The 20,051-nt window shown below is 34.7% G+C and overlaps 1 protein-coding gene across 10 annotated transcripts in view; it reads right to left on the bottom strand.

The window, feature by feature from the left end:
- Positions 1-19,795, bottom strand: part of LOC136034055 (zinc finger protein 182-like) — a 62,935-nt gene extending 43,140 nt beyond the window's left edge. For 2 of the 10 annotated variants that reach the window (XM_065715166.1, XM_065715160.1), the window contains exons 1-2: positions 19,725-19,795; positions 1,896-2,008 (exon numbers count right to left, since the gene is read on the bottom strand). In XM_065715166.1, the coding sequence (XP_065571238.1) occupies positions 1,896-1,938 (43 nt within the window). In that variant the 5' untranslated portion in view covers positions 1,939-2,008; positions 19,725-19,795. Of the gene's footprint in view, positions 1-1,895; positions 2,009-5,209; positions 6,661-16,590; positions 16,657-19,620; positions 19,640-19,708 lie in introns of those variants that run through there. The other 8 variants (XM_065715165.1, XM_065715159.1, XM_065715162.1 and 5 more) reach the window with 7 other exon arrangements.
- Positions 19,796-20,051: the final 256 nt, after the last annotated feature.

Genomic DNA, 20,051 nt, shown 5'->3' with positions numbered 1-20,051 from the left:
GAACCTACAATGGCAACAGCCGAGGAAGCTGCTCAAAGAGTCTATGCCAAATGACTTGCGGCTGATAGAGAAAGTAAGAAAAGAAAGTGTGCCGAGGAATCAAAAGAACAGCATGAAAACAGGCTTGCGGCTGATAGAGAAAGTAAGAAAAGAAAGCGTGCCAAGGAATCACAAGAACAGCATGAAAACAGGCTTGCGGCTAAAGAACGCAAAACCGCGCAGTTAGATGAAAATCCACCTGGACAGCGAGAGTCAAAACATATCAAAACTGAAAATGATAGTGATGATGATTGGGTTGGGGATTTTGACTTGGATAAGGTCATCAATGCCTACCAGATTTTAGTTAAAAAACATATGTTCGGCGATATGTATTTCATAGTGACGCTGAAAAATAAAGAAGAAAAAGAAAACAGAAAAAAGAAAAACGGTGAAAAACCAAAAAAAAACTAAAAAGAAAAAACACTCAAAGAGAAATTACAGACCGGGACACAAATGACGACCGGGACAGAGGGAATATAAATGACGACCGGGACACTCAAAGAGAAATTACAGACTGGGATACCGGGACACAAATGACGACCAGGACACAGGGAATATGACGAACAGGACACAGGGACACAACTACAACGCGGACGCCGGGGGCACAGGGGGATATATAAATGACGACGGGGACACAGGGAATGTTCGATTAGCAATCACCATCAACAAAGCTCAAGGGCAATCGTTAGAAAAATGAGGTATAGATCTGAATACGGATTGTTTTCCCATGGACAATTATTATGTTGCATGTTCAAGAGTTGGTAAACCTGACAATCTATTTATATGGACAGACAATGTGACAGCAAAGAATGTTGTATATTCGCAAGTTTTACGTAGTTAAAAAAAATATATATATCTACCTATATCCACAGGTGGGACACAGGGACACAACTACAATGGCGCGTAACTAATATGGCACGTAACGACTTACGTGCGCGGGGGGCTTGGGGGAGGGCGCGAAGCGCCCCCACCAACTAGGTGTTGGGTGGCGCGAAGCGCCATTCCAACAGCTAGTATATATATATATATATATATATATATATATATATATATATATATATATATATATATATATATATATATATATATATATATATATATATATATATATATATATATATATATATATATATATATATATATATATATATATATATATATATATATATATATATATATATATATATATATATATATATTTATATATATATATATATATATATATATATATATATATATATATATATATATATATATATATATATATATATATATATATACCTGCATATATATATATATATATATATATATATATATACCTGCATATATATATATATATATATATATATATATATATATATATATATATATATATATATATATATATACCTGCATATATATATATATATATATATATATATATATATATATATATATATATATATATATATATATATATATATATATATATATATATATATATATATATATATATATATATATATATATATATATATATATATATATATATATATATACCTGCATATATATATATATATATATATATATATATATATATATATATATATATATATATATATATATATATATATATATATATATATATTAGCAAGATTTTAGTCAAAAAAAAAATATTTGCAAAAAAGTTTTGATTACAAAATAGTTATGTCATATCGTTTGTTTAGTTTATTTTTTCAATTTAAAGTAGCCAAAATAAGTGAGGAGCGGTACTAAGTCTCCTATTTATTTATTTATTTTTTTTTTTTTTTTTTTTTTTTTACAAAAGTAGCAGAAATAAGTAGTAAATTGTCTCAAACACACATAGTACCAATTACCTTGTTTAACAGCAGCGATGTCCAACAGTGTGGGTGTTTCCATGCTTCCCAAATTGAGTTGAAAAACAGTCAGTATGCCTTGATTGTTCCAGGTGGTTAGATATCTCTAGAATCTAAATTATCATTGAATTATCATTTGGTACTAAACGGCTTAATTATATGATATGGTATTAACCATAGTCATATGGTAAATAATTATATGGTACAAATCTTCAAAAGGAAATGAAGGAGCACAAAACCCAGAAACTAGTTGGAAAATAAAGCATAACAAGAGATAAGAGCTCATATGAAACTTGTGACGAGGTCGGAAGAGCCAAAACTCATACATGAGCTTTAGCAAAATTCTATGAATCAATAGACTGATTTAGAAGGAAAATCAGAGACTCAATGCCGTTCGGGATTTAAAATAAGAGCTCTGAGACAAGCGCTCCTTCTAAATATCAAAATACATTAAGAACCGATCACCCACTCGTAAGTTAAAAATACCTCATTTTTTCTCATTTTTCCTCTCCCCTCAGACCCCCAGATGGTCGAATTGGGGAAAATGACTTTATCAAGTCAATTTGTACAGATCCCTGACACGCCTGCCGATTTTCATCGTCCTAGCAAGTCCAGAAGCACCAAACTCGTGAAAGCATAAAGATACCTCAATTTTCACGTTTTCCAAGAATTCCTGTTTCCCCATCCAACTCCCCCCAATGTCACCGGATCTGGTCGGGATTTAAAATAAGAGCTCTAAAGCACAAGATCCTTCTAAATATCAAATTTCATTAAGATCTGGTCACCCGTTCATAAGTTACAAATACCTCATTTTTCTACTTTTCCGAATCACTCCCTCCCCCCCCAACTCCACCAAAGAGGGCGGATCCAGTCCGGTTGTGTCAGTCACGTATCTTGGACATGTTTTTATTACTCCCACCAAGTTTCATCCTAATCTATCCGCTTTAAGTGTTATCCTAGATTTCCGGTCCCCCCCCCCAATGACGCTGGATCCGGGCGAGATCTAAAATCTGATCTCTAATGAGAGATCTGAGTTACGAGGTCCTTCTAAATATAAAATTTCATTAAGATACGATCACTCCTTCGTAGGTGAAAAATACCTCATTTTTTCTATTTTTTCAAATTTAACCCCCCCCCCAACTCCCCCAAATAGAGCAGATCCTTTCCGGTTATGTCAATCACGTATCTAGGACTTCTGCTTATTTTTCCCATCAAGTGTAATCCTGATCCCTCCACTCTAAGCGTTTTCCAAGATTTTAGGTCCCCCCCCAACTCCCCCATATGTCACCGGGTCCGTTCCATTTGTGTCAGTCACGTATCTTGGACTTGTTTTTATTCTTCCCACCACGTTTCATCCTGATATCTCCGCTTTAAGTGTTTTCCAAGATTTCTGGCTCCCCCCCCTTAATGACTCTGGATCCGGTCGGGATTTAAAGTAAGAGATCTGAGTTACGAGGTCGTTTTAAATATGAAATTTCATTACGATCCGATCACTCCTTCGTAAGTTAAAAATACCTCATTTTTTCTAATTTTTCAGAATTAACCCTCCCCCCCAACTCCCCCAAACAGAGCAGATCCGTTCCAGTTATGTCAATCGCGTATCTAGGACTTCTGCTTATTTTTTCCACCAAGTTTCATCCCGATCCCTCCACTCTAAGCATTTTCCAAGATTTTAGGTTTCCCTCAATGTCAAATTTTACTGATTTTTAAACTGATTGAAATTTTAAAATTACTATTTTGTTTAAACAATTCATATGGTCAAGTAGCTATATCTATAGGGATGCTATGCTCCCTCTAGTCTCATGGCACGGATGGTAAATTTTGCAATTTGTACTTTGTTTACATGCAGGATTTATCATTGAGAAATATTTGATCCTGAGCACATCCTAAAAGGCTAATGGCAGGGGTCAGGACCCACAGGGGCTGTGGGGGGTATTGCATGTTTGGGCCTACTTACTGTGCCTTTTGATCAAGGTTCTGACAAATTTCACATGATTGTAAAAATTTACCAGAGGAAGCAAAAATATACTATTCACTTTATTAACTGTTTTTGTTAAAGAGAGCAACAATCACAAGGAATAGAGAAAGATATCTATAATTTCGATACTAATCTAGCTAACAACTCTTTGAATCTAGATTTGTATAAACTCATCCTGTAACATCTTGCCACTATAATTTTCAATAACATTTGATTGGTATACTCTTTCAAAATCTTGGAAGCATTTTTTTTAATATTTACCAATTAAATTTTTCAATTTGGAACTAAGAAAATACCAAAAAAAAATATTTCAAAGGAGAAGCCAAAAAAATTTATATTTCGAAGTATAAAGGTTATTAACAACTGAGGGTATTAAGTTAAAACTTTGAAGGTATGTTGACAAGATACCAAAGAGAGATTAGTGGGTAGCCAGCCCCTCCCTATGCTAAATACTGATTGAAATTTTGAAATTATCGTTTTGTTTAAACAATTCATAAGGTTAAGTAGCTATATCTCTAGGGACACTATGCCCCCCCTAGCCCAGGGAGAAGGATAGTAAATTTGAAATTTGTACTTTGTTTGCATGCAGGATTTATCATCGAGAAACTATTTTGATCCTGAGCATATCCAAAAAGGCTAATGGCACCTTGATCAAAATTCAACCTTGGTCAAAAGGCATAGTAAGTAGGCATCCAAATATGCAATACCTTCCAGAGACCCTGTGGGTCCTGACCCTTGCCATTAGCCTTCTTGGATGTTTGATGTCGTATAAGCCAAGAGAAGGACCTGTAGGCCTATAGAAAAAAAAACTGTTAAAAAAAGGCGATTTTTTTATAATTTACATAGTAATTAGGCCTATGGCTAACACATTCTATATGCAACCCTGCTCTACTTTAGCTCCAATCCTCCTAGCATAGAAATTTATAGTTGAAATTACATATTTCCCATTGATTCTGCCAATCTATCCCTCAACCCTAGTACTTGTTAATTGAACCAACCATGGCAACACAAGAACTGGAAAAACAAGTAGGCTAACAGGTGGCAGAATACACTGGAAATATATAATTTAAGCTATGTATTTGCACATTAGGCAGGTTGGGGGTAAGTTTCTTGTTCATATTTTTGACTTACAAATATAGTGAATATACATATGAAAACAAAGAAAGGAAATAAAAAATGAAAACAGAAAAAACAAATAGGTGAAAAAAACGAGGATTTTATCAGCCAGTAGTAAAATATGAAAAACAAGCAAATATTTCGACAAGGACCTCCGCCAAGTCGTCCTCAGTGCTCAAAAAAAAAAGAAAACAAAGAAGGAACAACAGCAAAATCTAACCTTTATTAGTGAAGTACACGAGAGGAAGAAAGACACTGACTCAACCAACAAAAACCAGCTTGAAATCAATGAAAGAGAAGTTACCAATTAGATTGAATAAGTATCCTTTGCCTTGCAACAGATTTCGCCTGTCAACAATTTCGGTTTTCATTAGATATGCGGACAGGTTGTCTTAAATTAGACTGGGCGAAAATGTTCATAGAGTCTATTAATATTAAATTATTATAAACTGGGCTTAAGGAAATATCTCTCGTGTCTCTATTTATAGCCAAATTTCTATTTATATGTTCTTTTTTTTTATCTCAATTGCCTCTTTAAAAGATTGCGGTAAACCATTTACGGTAGATATTAAAGTTGCCTTTTCAAAAAAACTAAGTCAGAATTTTCGTATATTTGCTGGGCCAGAGCTGAATCAAAGTTGTCATTTTTATTTTCCAATCTCAGGGACTTATCTATTGAAATTTTGTGTTCTTGCAATCGTTCCCCTAGTTGTTGATGGGTCCTTCCAATGTAAGATTTCCCACGTGAACACGGGGCTCTGTAGACACCACCACCTAGTATTGGGTCCGTTTTATCCTTTCCCGAGTTGAAAAAATGTTCAACTTTTTGTTCAGTTCTGAAAAAATCAAAGAGATTATGTTTTTTTAAAATTTTTCCAAGTTTGTCGCTGAGTTTCGAGATGTATGGTAATGTAGTGAAAGTTTTTTTTCTCAATTGCCAGTGTAACTGAATCAAGGGGACGGGCTTCCAGTTTTCCTGTTTTATCTTTTTTAATCGTCTATCTATTATATTTTCCATGAGGTTGATTGGGTAGCCATTGCAGAATAGAATATCTTTCACGTAATCTAACTCGGATTTTACATGATTACGTGAATATATTTTTAGAACCCTGTCGACTAAAGAAATTACTACCCCTTTTTTACACAAGGAGGGTGATTTGACGAGAAATGTAGATACCGATCATTATGGGTCGGCTTTCTATATATAGAAAAATCTTTTCTATATATAGAAACAAAAAAAAATTGTTTTCTTTTTTTCAGCACTGAGGACGACTTGGCGGAGGTCCTTGTCGAAATATTTGCTTGTTTTTCATATTTTACTACTGGCTGATAAAATCCTCGTTTTTCTCACCTATTTTTTTCTCTTTTCATTTTTTAGTTCCTTTCTTTTTTTTTCATACGTCATGCATAGCAAGTATGGTCTCAGAACGTATTTAAGTGAATACACAACTTGATGCCTTTTTTTATGTTCTTTACAAATATAATAATCGTTTCTTTTGCAAATTCAAATTTAAGCACTTTTTAACCTAACCTAACAAATTTTGGCGCTGAGAAAACATAGTACATTGTTTTGTCAAAAATGACGACAAACACATACGTTTTGAGTTTGACTCGGTTATTTATTGTAATTTATGTTTGTTTTGGGTTTAATTTATTTATTGATGGTGATTTGTGGTAGTTTTAAGCTTGGAAAAGTGTTTGAATTTATTTCTGTTCATTTTCGGATTAATGGAGCTCTTTACTTTTTTTTTTAGAAACTCGTTTTCTTTTAAATTAATTTTCTGTTCGTTTTTTATTGACAATAATTACAAAAAGTTTATCCAAAAAATACATTTTTCGAAGAAAAGTAAAGAACTCCATTAAACTAAAAATGTACAAAAATAGAATCAAATAATCTACCAAGCGTAAAACTGCCACAAATCGGCCTCAATAAATAAATTAAACCCAAAACGAATAGAAATTATAATAAAAAACGGATCAAAATTACAACCCTGTCCCCAGGTGCTGAAGGTTTATGTCAACCCTAGAGGCATTGTTATAGTTTCTTTGGACTATTTTGAACAAAATTACTGTCTCTAAACTTCAATCAGATGTGTATGGTGAAAAGAGAGGCTGTCCAGGGAAGGAGTCTAAGTTGGCCTCCCTCACTTTTGACTGTTAAAAGGAAACTAGAACTTCCAATTTTCAACCAAACGAGCCCCCTCTAAAGTTAAACAGCCGCCCCTTCTATAAAAACCTTAAATGCCCCAGAGCATAGCTTACAACCCTCGCCCCCGAGCTCTTGTGGTTTGTATCAACACCAAAAGCCTTATTATATGATCTTTGGACTATTTCAAATAAAATGGCTATCTCAAAATGTCTATTAGCCTTTTTGTATTTCTGGAAAATACGATGCATGTGTGTTGGGGGCGGGGGAATAGTTGCCCTTCGATTACTTTGACTCTTAGAAAGGCACTAGAACTTCTGATTACCAATTCAATGAGCCCCTCCAAAGATTATACGACCACGCTTTCTATAAAAACCTTATATGTCCCAAGGGCATAACTTGCAACCCTTGCCCTGAGGGTTGTGGAGGCGTCATCCTCCAAGACAGACACCGGCCACCATGAGTGCTAACGATGCGAAAATGTGATTTTCCTTGTTGTTCAAAGTTGGGCTGTAAATTTTTTCTTTGGGGTTTCCAACAATGGTGTATTTTTTATTTTACTATGATAGGCTAACTATCAAGTGACAAAATTTTGTGATTTCTAGCTGATATAAGAGTAGTAGGCTGACTGTCATTCCAATTAGTCTCAATAGAAGAATGGGTAAAGGCCTAGAATTAGGCCCTCAACATAAGAAGACATATAAGAACAAAAATAGACACATTTTTAGATTGCAAACTTCATTATCGTTTTGGTAAATTTGAAGTTGTTTAGATTGCTGACCTAGGAATAAGGTAAACATACCATTCAAATTCGTGTTTGTGCTCTTTCCGAGTAAAAGAATAGCTCTACTCACCAATTTAATTTTAAGCCTTTTATAGGCCTTTAAAGGTGATATTTTTTCTCTTATTTTGGATAATGCTAATATAACTCAATTGGCGTTACAAGTTTACCCGTAAATTGACCACTGAACCAGTTCAAACAATCAGAGTTTGCTTTTTCAACAATAAATCTCCCCCCTAAGGCATCCCCATAAGGGCAGTAAGAAACAGGGAAGAATAAAATTAACTGTAATGTTTGTTTTGGAGGTAATCATAGGCAGTGAAATTAGATAGCATTATTTATAGTAAAGAGCCATAAGGCTTCAATATTTCATTATTAATTTTTTTCCCAGAAGCCGTTCATGTGAAAGGGGTAGCTGCATAAACTTCCGAGAGGAATCTTTCGACTGGAAATCAGAAGTTCTAGTGCCCTTTTCAAGAGTAAAAAATGGAGGGTACCCCCCCCAGTATGCAAAAAGCTCCAAAGCGGCTAGTACCGAAAATAAAATAAAAAAATCCAGAAGCCCCCAACAAATTTGGTGATAGTGGAAGCACTGGCATTTTGTGACCAAACCTGCAGACACATCTCTCTATATCTTATCTCTTTAAACAAGCAATAATTATATAAGTATTTTTTTTTCCTAAAAGGGCTCCATATTCTTTTTTTTGAAGATTGGCATCCTGGGATTTTTGGGCCAAGTAAAACGATCTATAAAGGGCACGATTTGATCAAATTCGTCAAGAACATTGATTTCGAGGGGGGGGGGGGATATCCCGCGAGTACCATCATATTTATGAGCATTTTTCAACAGCAGAATGATGCAGGCAAAATTACAAAAGAAACAAAGCTAAGCACAAACTACCAAGTGTAATGAGTCTTTTTGTCAAACACATTTTCAGGAGATCCATAATAGATAGAGAATAAAACGTGAATTAACAATTGCTTAAAATTAATAAACTAGACCATCAAATGAGACAAGATCAGGAGGCAAGCCTGATATAACGATATGCGAAAATGAAGAACAAAGAAGTTTATGGTTAGAATACTTGTGAAAACAAAATTATAACAAGTAAAAAATGATAGTGAACAACAAAGAAATATGAGGTTAAGAGACATGCAGTAGTCAAAACAAAATTGACAAGACAAGAAAGACAAGCACCTAGTCACCTAGAAATAGACGAGCGCCTAGTCAAAAACGAAATTGAAGAACACATAAATAAGCGGTTAAAAGATAAGTGGCAGTCTAAATTAAAGCAAGTCAAAAACGAAGTGAAGCACAAGAAAATTTGTGGTCAAAAGACATGCAACAACCACAGTCAGAACAAATCAAAAATGAAAAACAAAGAAATATGTGATTAGAGACATGCAACAGCAAGGACAAGGAAATATGTGAATAGAAGATAAGTGGCAGCAAGAATTACAAGCAGCAGCAAGAATCAGAACATGTCAAATAAGAATTGTACTATTAAATAAAGAGCCACACGGCTTCAATGTATTATACTGTTTTAAAGAAGCACTTGGTATGGAAGAGAATGCTGCACAGACTTTTGAGGGGGGCTCATTTGGATGGAAATTAGAACGCCTAGTACCCTTTTTAAGAATCAAAAGCGACCAATCACAATGTTGACACAGCCATTCTGTTCAAAATAGTCCTAAGGTCAAAAAGCAACGATTCTAAGGTTGACAACCTCCCTTCCCCTTCTGTTCCTGGAGCAAGGACTCAAACTTGTGCAAGTTGCTTATAGTTAACATATAAGGATTTTTGTTGGAAAAGAGGGCATTAATGTGAAAATTAAGGAAAAACTAAAAGGGGTGCAAAACAAAATCAAAATGCACTAGGCTATGTGCTCAGTCTTGGTGGAAAAAAATATAGGCAATATCTAAGGTACAACTGAGGGTGTTAAGTTGAAGGTTTCCAGGAGTGTTGAAGAGAGATTGGGGGGCAACCAGCCCCATTTCCCCCTCTTTTCCCTTATAAGGTGCCCTCTCAAGGATAGTAAACTATGAAATTTACCCATTGTTTATATGCAACTTTTATCATCAAGAAAAAGGATAAATATTTGATTCTTAGTGTATCCAAAAAGGCTGTAGGGGGGGGGGAGGCTACTAGACTTTTGACCCAGGCTTTGACCTGCTTTACTATATGATATAAAATTTACCAGATGAAACCCAAAAAATACCATTGACTTTACTTGACTAATCTAATAAAGAGAGCAGTAATTAAAAGAACTAGAAAAATAAATCTACTATTTAAGCACCAAATGTAGCAAACAACTATTTGAATTCAGATTTTGAAAAACTCATAACTGTAACATCTTGCCTCCCTAAAGTAATAGAACATTTTACTTGGCTGTCTTGGAAAGTCAATGGATTAGATAAAATAAACATTCAGGAGTTGATCCAGAGCCTTTCATCTCCTCTACTTTTTCCCTCTACAAAGAAATAAAATAAAAGAAAACAAGTTTTTTAAATGAAAGTAAGGAGCGACATTAAAACTTAAAACGAACAGAAATTACTCCGTATATGAAAGGGACTTTTCCTCCTCAACACTCCGCTCTTTACGCTAAAGTTTGACTCTTTCTCTTAACTCTACATTTTAAAACAGCAAAAAACGTTAGCGTCAAGAGCGGGGCGTTGAGAAGGAAAAGCCCCTTTCATATACGGAGTAATTTCTGTTCGTTTTAAGTTTTAATGTCGCTCCTTACTTTCATTTAAAAAACTTGTTTTTTTTTATTTAATTTCTGAACGTTTTTGATTCAATGCATGTTTTGATTTTGGCTCTCCGCAGAGGAATAATTAAAACGAAATTTGTATTTTTTTTTTTTTTTTTTTTGGCTAAAAGGCTTTCTCAAATTTTGATTGAATGACTTTGAGAAAAAAAGAGGGGGGGAGGAAGCCTAGTTGCCCTCCGATTTTCGGTTAATTAAAAAGGCAACTAGAACTTTTAATTTTTTACGAATCTTTTTATAAGTAAAAGATATAAGTAACTTATAAATTAGCTTCCGTAAAGAACTTTTGTATTCTCGTGTTTTTATTACATATATGAGGGGGTTCGCCCCCTCGTCAGTACCTCACTCTTTACACTAAAGCTTAAATTTTGTCCCAATTCATTAAGAATGACCCCTGAATCACAAAAGCCGCAGAATAAATAGTTGAAATTACTAAAAATACTTTAGCGTAAAGAGCGAGGTATTAGGAGGAGGTGAGCCCCTCATATGGGTAATAATTTCTGTTCGTTTTAAGTTATAATGCTGCTGCTTACTTCCAGCTGAAAAAAAACTTATTCATATTTATTTTTTCATTGTTTTTTTTTTTTTTTAAGTAATGCTAGTAAATCCTGCGCTCCCTTCATGGAAATTTTCTTCCCCCATGACAAATTCCTCGATGGAAAGATCCCCCAGCATATCCCCCTCTTCTCAACCCCTGCCTCCAACCAAAAAATCCTCCCGAAAACGCTCGTACACTTCCCAATAGCCATTACTATATGTAAGCACTGGGTGCCTCCAGGGGGCCTAGGTGCCCTCCAATTTTTTTGGTCACTTAAAAAGGGCACAAGAACTTTTCATTTCCGTTAGAATGAGCCCTCTCGCAACATTCTAGGACAACTGGGTCGATACGATCACCCCTGAAAAAAAAAATAAAAAAACAAACAAATAAACACACATCCATGATCTGCGTTCTGGCAAAAATACAGGATTCCACATTTTTGTAGATAGGAGCTTGAAACTTCTACAGTAGGGTTCCCTGATACGCTGAATCTGATGGTGTGATTTTCGTTAAGATTCTATGACTTTTAGGGGGTGTTTCCCCCTATTTTCTAAAATAACACAAATTTTCTCAGGCTCGTAACTTTTTATGGGTAAGACTAAACTTGATGAAACTTATATATTTAAAATCAGCATTAAAATGGGATTCTTTTGATGTAGCTATTGGTACCAAAATTCCATTTTTTAGAGTTTGGTTACTATTGAGCCGGGTCCCTCCTTACTACAGTTCATTACCATGAACTGTTTTTGACAATTTTTGTATCTTGGAAACAGGCATTTTCACAAATGATCTAGGAGGCAATTATGACCATTTCAATTTTTTAATTTGGTATAATAAAAGTACCAAAAAAAAACATTTTTCAATGAGTATACTAGTCAAATGTTTATATCAAAGTTCACACGGAAAGGGGGATTGGTAAAAACCCTCCAATTGATATACCTTGGCATTAAACAGTGACAATCTGATGTAATTTTTGTTGCATAAAAGAGAAATCTCCAAAATTAAATTTATAGCCAAAATGAAGCCAAACAAGACCTTAAATTGTCTAACTATGTATCCTTCAAGAAATTTCCCATAGCTCAATTCTGCTCATTTGCTATTAAATGTATTTGATGAAAATATAATACATAAGAGGATATTAAAGATAATGGGCTATGAAAACTTAAGGGATAATATATGATTTGCAAAAATGTACACTTTTAATATTAGTTTGTGCCAAAAGGTCAAAAATAGGGCCTCTTCAGAAGGAGACATGGTAGATCAAAAATATGGATACATTTTTAGATTGCTAATTTTATGCTCTTTTCCATAATTTAGTTTGCATTTTTGACGATTCCTTCTAGTGCTACTCTAATGGTCTTATGTAGCCTACAAGGAAGCTAACTCTAGGCTATAAGGCATGCAAGCTGAACAAGGAAACTAACTAAAAAATAAAGGAATTTTTTACTTCATAAAATACATCAATTTTAGGATATGATTAAAAACTGATTAAAGTAAAACAAATATGATAAAATCCAGATAAAAACAAGGAAATATGATACATAGGTACTTGCTGCAAAATATAAAATAAGAGTTTTATCATATTTTGGTTAATCTCTTCATACAACAAAGAGTTATTTGAGACCATTAGCAAGGGACAGGGGGGTGAATCATCAAAAATGCAAACCAAACCCTAAAACAGAGAATAGAATTAGCAATCTGAAAGTTTTTCTATTTTTGTTCTGGCATGTCTTCTTCTGAATAAGTCAAAATCTGCATCTTTACCAAGATATCATGTTTAAGGGTTCTCAAAAGGCTCAAATTGAGTTCCCAAGTAGATGAAAACAATTAGTTTCTAAAGGTGTGGCTTGTGAGGTGTTGCAATCAGGCCAAATGGGCTATTTATTAGTTAATTATTAGTTAACATGCTAGGTTTTGGTAGAGGACAACAGAGCTTTTTTGTGTTTTCTTTATTTTAGGGTAAAAATTAAAAGGAAAGTTGTACTTTATTACAATTATTAATTAGTTGCAATAGTTAATTAATTATTAGTTTGCATGCTAGGTTTTAGCAGAGGACAACAGAGCTTGTATATGTTATTTTTGTCCTTTACTTTATAGTCTAGATTAAAGTAAAGTTGTAATTTACTGCAACTATTTATTAGTTGCATTAGTTAGTTAATTATTAGGTAATCATGCTAGGTTTTGGTGGAGGACAACAGATAGGGGAATGCCCTACAGATAGGTAGAGTAGCTCCATAGGAGGCTTAGACCAAGTAGGACCTTGTCCCAGTGGGGCCCATAATAGAAACTGGGAAACCCTCCCCTGGAGGTCATAATTACAGGTGGAGGAGGAAGAAGGCCCCTCAAATGTACACTCAGCAGGGCCAACTGCCGTGTTCACACGTCAGATGAGTTACAAACCTTCTCCCAGTAATGGGTTAAATTGCATGGTGAAGCAGAACACCATCGTGGGAGGATCCTCTATAGGAGGACAACTGCAGCAGGGCGTAAGATCCAGATTTATGGACAACGGCCTCTGTAAAGGGCTGCCTCAACCCTTTCGGGGTACCTGCAAAGAGTGGGAAACTTGCGGTCAATTTTTCCCGCTGGAGGAGTGGCGCCCCTCGAGGAAATTATAGCCTAGTAAACAACACAGCACTCGTACGGGATTCTGATTATTGGATAATTTTCTGGGCTTGGTTTGTTTTGATGGGCGTTTTCGGGCTGAAAAACCTCTTCTTAGCTAATTTATCTACTATGGGCTGCCTCCCCGTAGTAGCATAATATTTGTAGGCATGAACATATAATGAGTCGGAGGTAATAGGCTTGGAACTGTCTGTGCAGGATTTCGACTCTTGTTGATAGAAGAGCATCGCCAAGTGCTGAAAACCATGTTGTGACCAAGATGGGCCCGGGAATGCACAAAGCCTCCAACTTACTGGAGGTCCCAGGGACTTCTTGCTGTCCTGTTCTAAGCCGGCTTAAGCGCTTCGGTGTAGACTTGAGAAGATATGTTGGTCCCCATCCTGCACTGGTATCCGGGATCACTGCTTTTCTTGAGGCCAAAATAATTTCAAAGATTTAAAGAACATGAAACTTGGAATATTACGACGTTAAAAAATTACTATCGCATCGACATTTTGACTGACGAATTCAGACGGTTTGAACTGGATTTATTAGGAGTTTCAGAAACTCATATCCCAGGGGTAGGAAGCATGAAATTAGGTGACATAGAATTTGTTTACTCAGGCAGGAAGGATGGGGTACATAGACAGGGAGTAGGGCTCATGATGAATAAGGAAGCTGCTAAGTCTTGTCTAGGCTGGGAAGGTATTAATAATAGAATACTAATTGCTAATTTTATGACTAAAAAGTTTAGGGTATCAGTTATAGTAGTATATGCTCCCATTGAACCAACTGATGGAGATACTAGTGACTCAGATGAATTTTACTTACAGTTACAGGAGCAAATAGACAGGGTATCAGGTAGAAATATGGTGTTTTTGCTAGGAGATTTTAATGCCCAGGTTGGTAGAAATAGGGATAGATGGTATCCTAGCCTAGGTAAATTTGGTGTAGGAAAAGAAAACAGTAATGGCTATAGGCTTTTGCAATTTTGTAGGTATAACAACCTAGTTATAACCAATACGGTGTTTGGTTACAAAATGGCCCATAAGTTAACATGGTATTCACGTGATAGTAAGACAGCAAACCTTATTGATTATGTTATTGTAAACAGAAGACTAGCAGGATCAATACAAGATACTAGGGTGTATAGGAGTGCTGTTATTGATGTTAAAAGTAAAGATCACCATCTAGTAGTGTCTAAGGTTAATTTAAAGCTGAAATTTTGGAAGGGTAACTCCCTCCTGGAAAGTTATGATGTTGATAGATTTCAGGATGAAAATTTGAGAAAAAAAATTCCAGGAACAGTTGAGTACTAAACTTTAGGGTTTAAAATTTGACAATGTGGAAGATGGATGGAATAATTTCAGAAAAACAATTTGTGAAGTTGCTGATGGTGTCCTAGGGAAGAGTGCTAAGACTGCAACTAGGAATATTAGTGAAAAAGCTTTAGGTTTAATAGAGAGTAGAAGGGGTTTGCATAAGAATTATCTGAGTGATAGGTCGTATGAAAACAAAAGGAATGTAAAGAAAGTGGAGAAAGCATTAAAATATGAACTAAGAAGATGTGAAGTGGAGGCGATAGATAAAATTGCTGAGGATCTGGAAGATGCGGCTAGACAGCATAATAGTAAAATATTATACTGGCATGTTAATAAATTGAAATGGGGTAGCCAATCCGGACTAATCCCAGTTAAAGATAGAAATGGGGCCACAATTAGTGATAAGGAAAAAGTTAAAGAAAGATGGGTGGAACATTTTGAGAATGTGCTAAACTGAGATACAGTTGCAGGAAAAGATATAGATGAAAAAGTTTGTGATACCTTGAATGTGAAGGAAGATTTGTTTAGTGAGGAAGAATTAGCGACAGTACTAAAAGGATTAAAAAATAATAAGGCTCCAGGTGCTGATAGTATGATTAATGAGTTTCTTAAATATGGTGGCTCTGAGGTTAGGAATAAGCTACTGAAGATTATGAACATGATTTTTGAAAAAGGGGAAGTACCCAATGATTTTAGGAAAACCTTAATTAAACCACTGTATAAGAAAGGTGACAAGAGTGAGTGTTGTAATTATCGAGGCATTAGTCTGGTCTCTGTAGGTAGCAAATTACTGAGTAATATGATACTTTTTAGACTGAGACATGCTGTAGACAAAGTTTTAAGGGAAGAACAATGGGGTTTTAGAAAAGGTAGAGGATGTGTAGACCATGTTTTCACTCTTAGGTTAATAATTGAGATGTCCCTTTGATGTCAAACACCTTTGGTCCTTAGTTTTATCGATTGTGAGCAAGCTTTCGATTCTGTTGATAGAACAGCGTTAACAAAGGTCTTATCGTTATATGGTATACCAGAAAAATACATTAAAGTGATTTGCGCTATGTACGAGGCAATTAGAGACCATGGAATCAAATGGGGAGGAAGAACGCTCCAGGACTTAGATTATAATGATGATTTAAGCATATTAGATGAAAGTGTGAGCAAAATGAATGAATTTTTAGAGGTTTATGAGTTCAGGGTGCTAAAATAGGCTTGAAAATTAATGTTAAGAAGACTAAGTCACTAAGGCTAGGAATAAGTGAAGATGAACAGGTGACATTAGGTAACAAAAAGATTGATCAGGTTGGGAGCTTCAGTTACCTTGGTAGTATTATTAGTAAAGATGGCGGGAGCAGTGAAGATGTTAAAAGTAGAATAGCTAAAGCTCAGGGTGTTTTTTCACAGTTAAAAAAAGTTTGGAAGAATAGAAAGATAAGTCTACAAACCAAGATTAGAATATTCGAAGCTACAGTGATGACAGTGGTCAAATATGGCTCTGAAGCATGGGCACTCTGAAAAGCAGATGAAAATTTACTAGATGTTTTCCAGAGAAATTGCCTACAGATCACCCCAACCCCTTGTCTCCCTAAAACTTTCAGGCCAGATTCCAAATTAATTTTCGTTTATTAACAACACTTTCTATTCATTTTAAAAGAAAAGATCAGATTTCAAGTCTTATTTTTTTTTTTTACTTTAGCACCTGGAACTTCATTGAGTATCTATTTCAAATTGGTTGCTTCAAATTCTTTGATTTGGTCTACTTCCTTTTAGACAAAGTGTCAAGGTCTGCGAAGAAAAGGATAATGTTTTTGTTCAATTACCACCAAACTGCTCCCATTTCTTGAAATGCCTTGAAGTAGCATTCTTTGAGCTGACTTTAAAGAACTGGAGAAAAACCCTAAAAAAATACAAGATGCAAAACCCTGCCAAAAAATCTGTCCAGAAGGAGGTTTTCCCAAACTATTGAAGCTCCTCTGGAATGAGCTGGCTAAGGATGGCAATATTAATTGATTAAAGCATGCTTGAAACTGAAAGCATTGCACTAAAAAAATTCTTAATAGGCAAATGATAAAATTGGTGATTATGACATAAACTTTTTTTGAAAAAAAGCAGCTTGTCATTGTTCATACTAAATCATGTAAACAAATAAAGCTTAACAAGGCTCCAGGAAAATCACTTGTCTTGAGGATTCAGGGACAAGTGAAGTGAAACTAGACAAAGCTAATATGAAGCCAAATAAAGAAAGGGGGTTGAAAAAAAAATACAAAAATCCCTTAATCTAGACTACTTATCTGACAACACATCAGATAACTTGCCAAAGAAAAAACATGTAATGATTCTAGTGAACTTAGCTGGGACAACGGCCAGATCACTAAATGTAAGGATGATGATAATTCTGCTTGTAATTTGGACTTGGGTCTCCAGATCAAACTATCTGATTTCTATGTTGTGCTCTATGAGAAAGATTTTTTTTCACTAGACAACCAGAAAACTTACAAGAAGAGGGAATAGTGCAGTTATAATATTTGGAACATAGCCTTCAATTAATGCTGACTTTAGTTAAAACTGGCACAAGAAAAAGGATGTCAGTGTTGTTGAAAAAAGAAATGTTTTTGCTGGACCACTTTTTCACAAAGAACAAGGCCCTTTCCAAATTGCATGGTACCATAAAGTTATGAAGTCATAAAAATGCAATTTGCAAAGAATAGAAGTTCTAGCCTTTAGTTTTCCTGGATTTTCTACAAATTCTTTTATAAACATGATTTAGTTAAATCTTCTATTTATTTTTTAATATAAGCAACTTTTTCAAACTGATTCTATGAGCAAAAAAAAACTCTGTAGGCCTAAGTAAGGGGTTGATCAAACTTACCCAATGCATGGCTAACTATGAACAAATTAGGAACTTGCATGAACAGTAGCCAACAAAAAATTAAATAACATCACTCAAAGTTTGGCAAAGTATAGTTGAAAAAGTGATTGTAAAGTAACAAAGAAAAAAGGTATTTTTAGTTTGAAGCACCCTGATTGACAGTAGGGTATATATTTACCAAAATTTGGCCACTATGATAGGAGGGGGCAGGGTAATAAAGTCAAATGAAACCATTTCCAAAATTTAGAATCATTGAAAGCATTTTTTATAATTTTCAAGTGTTTCCTATTGAGTGTTGAAGCCATTAAACTAGTTCTAACATAGGTAAATTTGCAGTTTACAACATAATTTAGCTAAGACCAAAATGGACACATTAATAGATTCCTTTTCCTATGCTTTCTCATAGCTAAATAATCATCTCTTTGGGAAAATTCAATTTCAAGCCTTTAACATTCCACCAAAAGTTATAACAGTCTATAGTTGCCAAAAAAAAAAAAATGTTTTAACACAAAACTGTTTAGTGAGAAAAAACTCCCATTTGTAGCTTGGTCAAGAATGGTAATTATTACTTTCCTAAGTCTTGATTGTAAAGTATTATGAAAAAACCTGCTTGAAATTTGGGTAAAATTCTAGTTTAGTGACTTTTGGCTATCTCAGAAAGGGGTTGGGTTAGGAAAATGAAACTTTTGGGGATGAGTCTACTGGCTAGATATATCCTGGAAGAATATTTTAAAGCACATGCCTCTACTCCTTCTCCCTTTAGAGGGCCCTGAAATTTGACTACATGACAGGTTTATACCTATTGAAATTTTGACAAAACAATATTTTCCCTTAATTTTCAGTTCTCAAAAAGGTTGCTTTTTCTCTGTCTTTAGCTCTGAAAATGCAATCTCTATTATTTGAGTAGAATTCTAAGCTATATCAATTTTTTTTCAAATCTTAGAAAATGTATTTGTATATCTTTAAAACCTTATAAATTGGGATTGAGCAAAGTTGTGAAGCTGAAAACAATTTTGGTGTATTTCATTCAAGCAGAAGATCAATTTTGCAAGGTTTCACTTTTATAACACACATATTTTTAAAGATCATCAAAGGTCAGGACTCTCTAGAGGGAGAGGGAGTGGAGGTAGGTAGCCTACTTCAAGATACCTTCCAATGACATACTTTAGCCTTTAGACTCATCCCTGAAAGCTTCATTTTCCTAACCTAACCCCTTTCCAAGATAGCAAAAAGACACTAAACTAGAATTTTACTGAAGTTTTCTTTTAAAGAGAGCTTTAAACTCCTCAAAAATTATATCACAGCAAAAATGGCAACATTTTAGAGGGGTTTCAATCTCTTTTACAAATTCCTGCAATTTTTTAATCAAAATAAATTTTAGGCTGCAATTAAGAATAGGAAAATTAATAATTAGGGTAGCCTAACACAACTGAATCATGACATTTTTTTCTCACTAGCCAGGTTTTTTTTGTAGCGTTCTTCTTGACATTTGGTGACTATGTGCTTTTATGAGCTCCATATGGTCTCAAAATGTATTTTGACCTCCAAGCAAATATTGAACCATGAAACAGCATAGGCTAGGCCTATAAAAGGCAAAAATTCATACATTCCCTTTCATCCTAGCTAGGTTATGTTGTAAACTACAAATTTATCCGGAAATTAAAGATGTTTGACAAAAAAGTTCAAAAACTAACAGTTATCAGCACATACAGATACTATTTTTTTCTATTACTAGGCTAAACTAGGCCTGATATTCCCTTTTTTCTTTTACTTGTCCACAGATACGAATACACCAGTGTTGCCAAACTATTTTAGACTAAAGTGTCCAATTCAGCAAAAAGGGGAGACTTTTTGAGTACTCCTAGAAAATTAGCCAATATACTTTAAAAGTTGACAAAAAAAGGCCTTAAATGGTTTTCTCATAACTCCAGGGCCAGATTTACGTTCTTCTGTTTTAAGTAAAGGCAAAGCGGTTCTTCAAATAAGTAAAATCCCATGTAAAACCTCAAATCACCTAATACGCGAAGAAGAAAAAGA

Source organism: Artemia franciscana, chromosome 12, assembly GCF_032884065.1.
Source record: "Artemia franciscana chromosome 12, ASM3288406v1, whole genome shotgun sequence".
Taxonomy (NCBI): Eukaryota; Metazoa; Arthropoda; class Branchiopoda; order Anostraca; family Artemiidae; genus Artemia; species Artemia franciscana.
The sequence above is the reverse complement of the archived record's forward strand: the minus strand, read 5'-3'. Positions and strand labels throughout refer to the sequence as shown.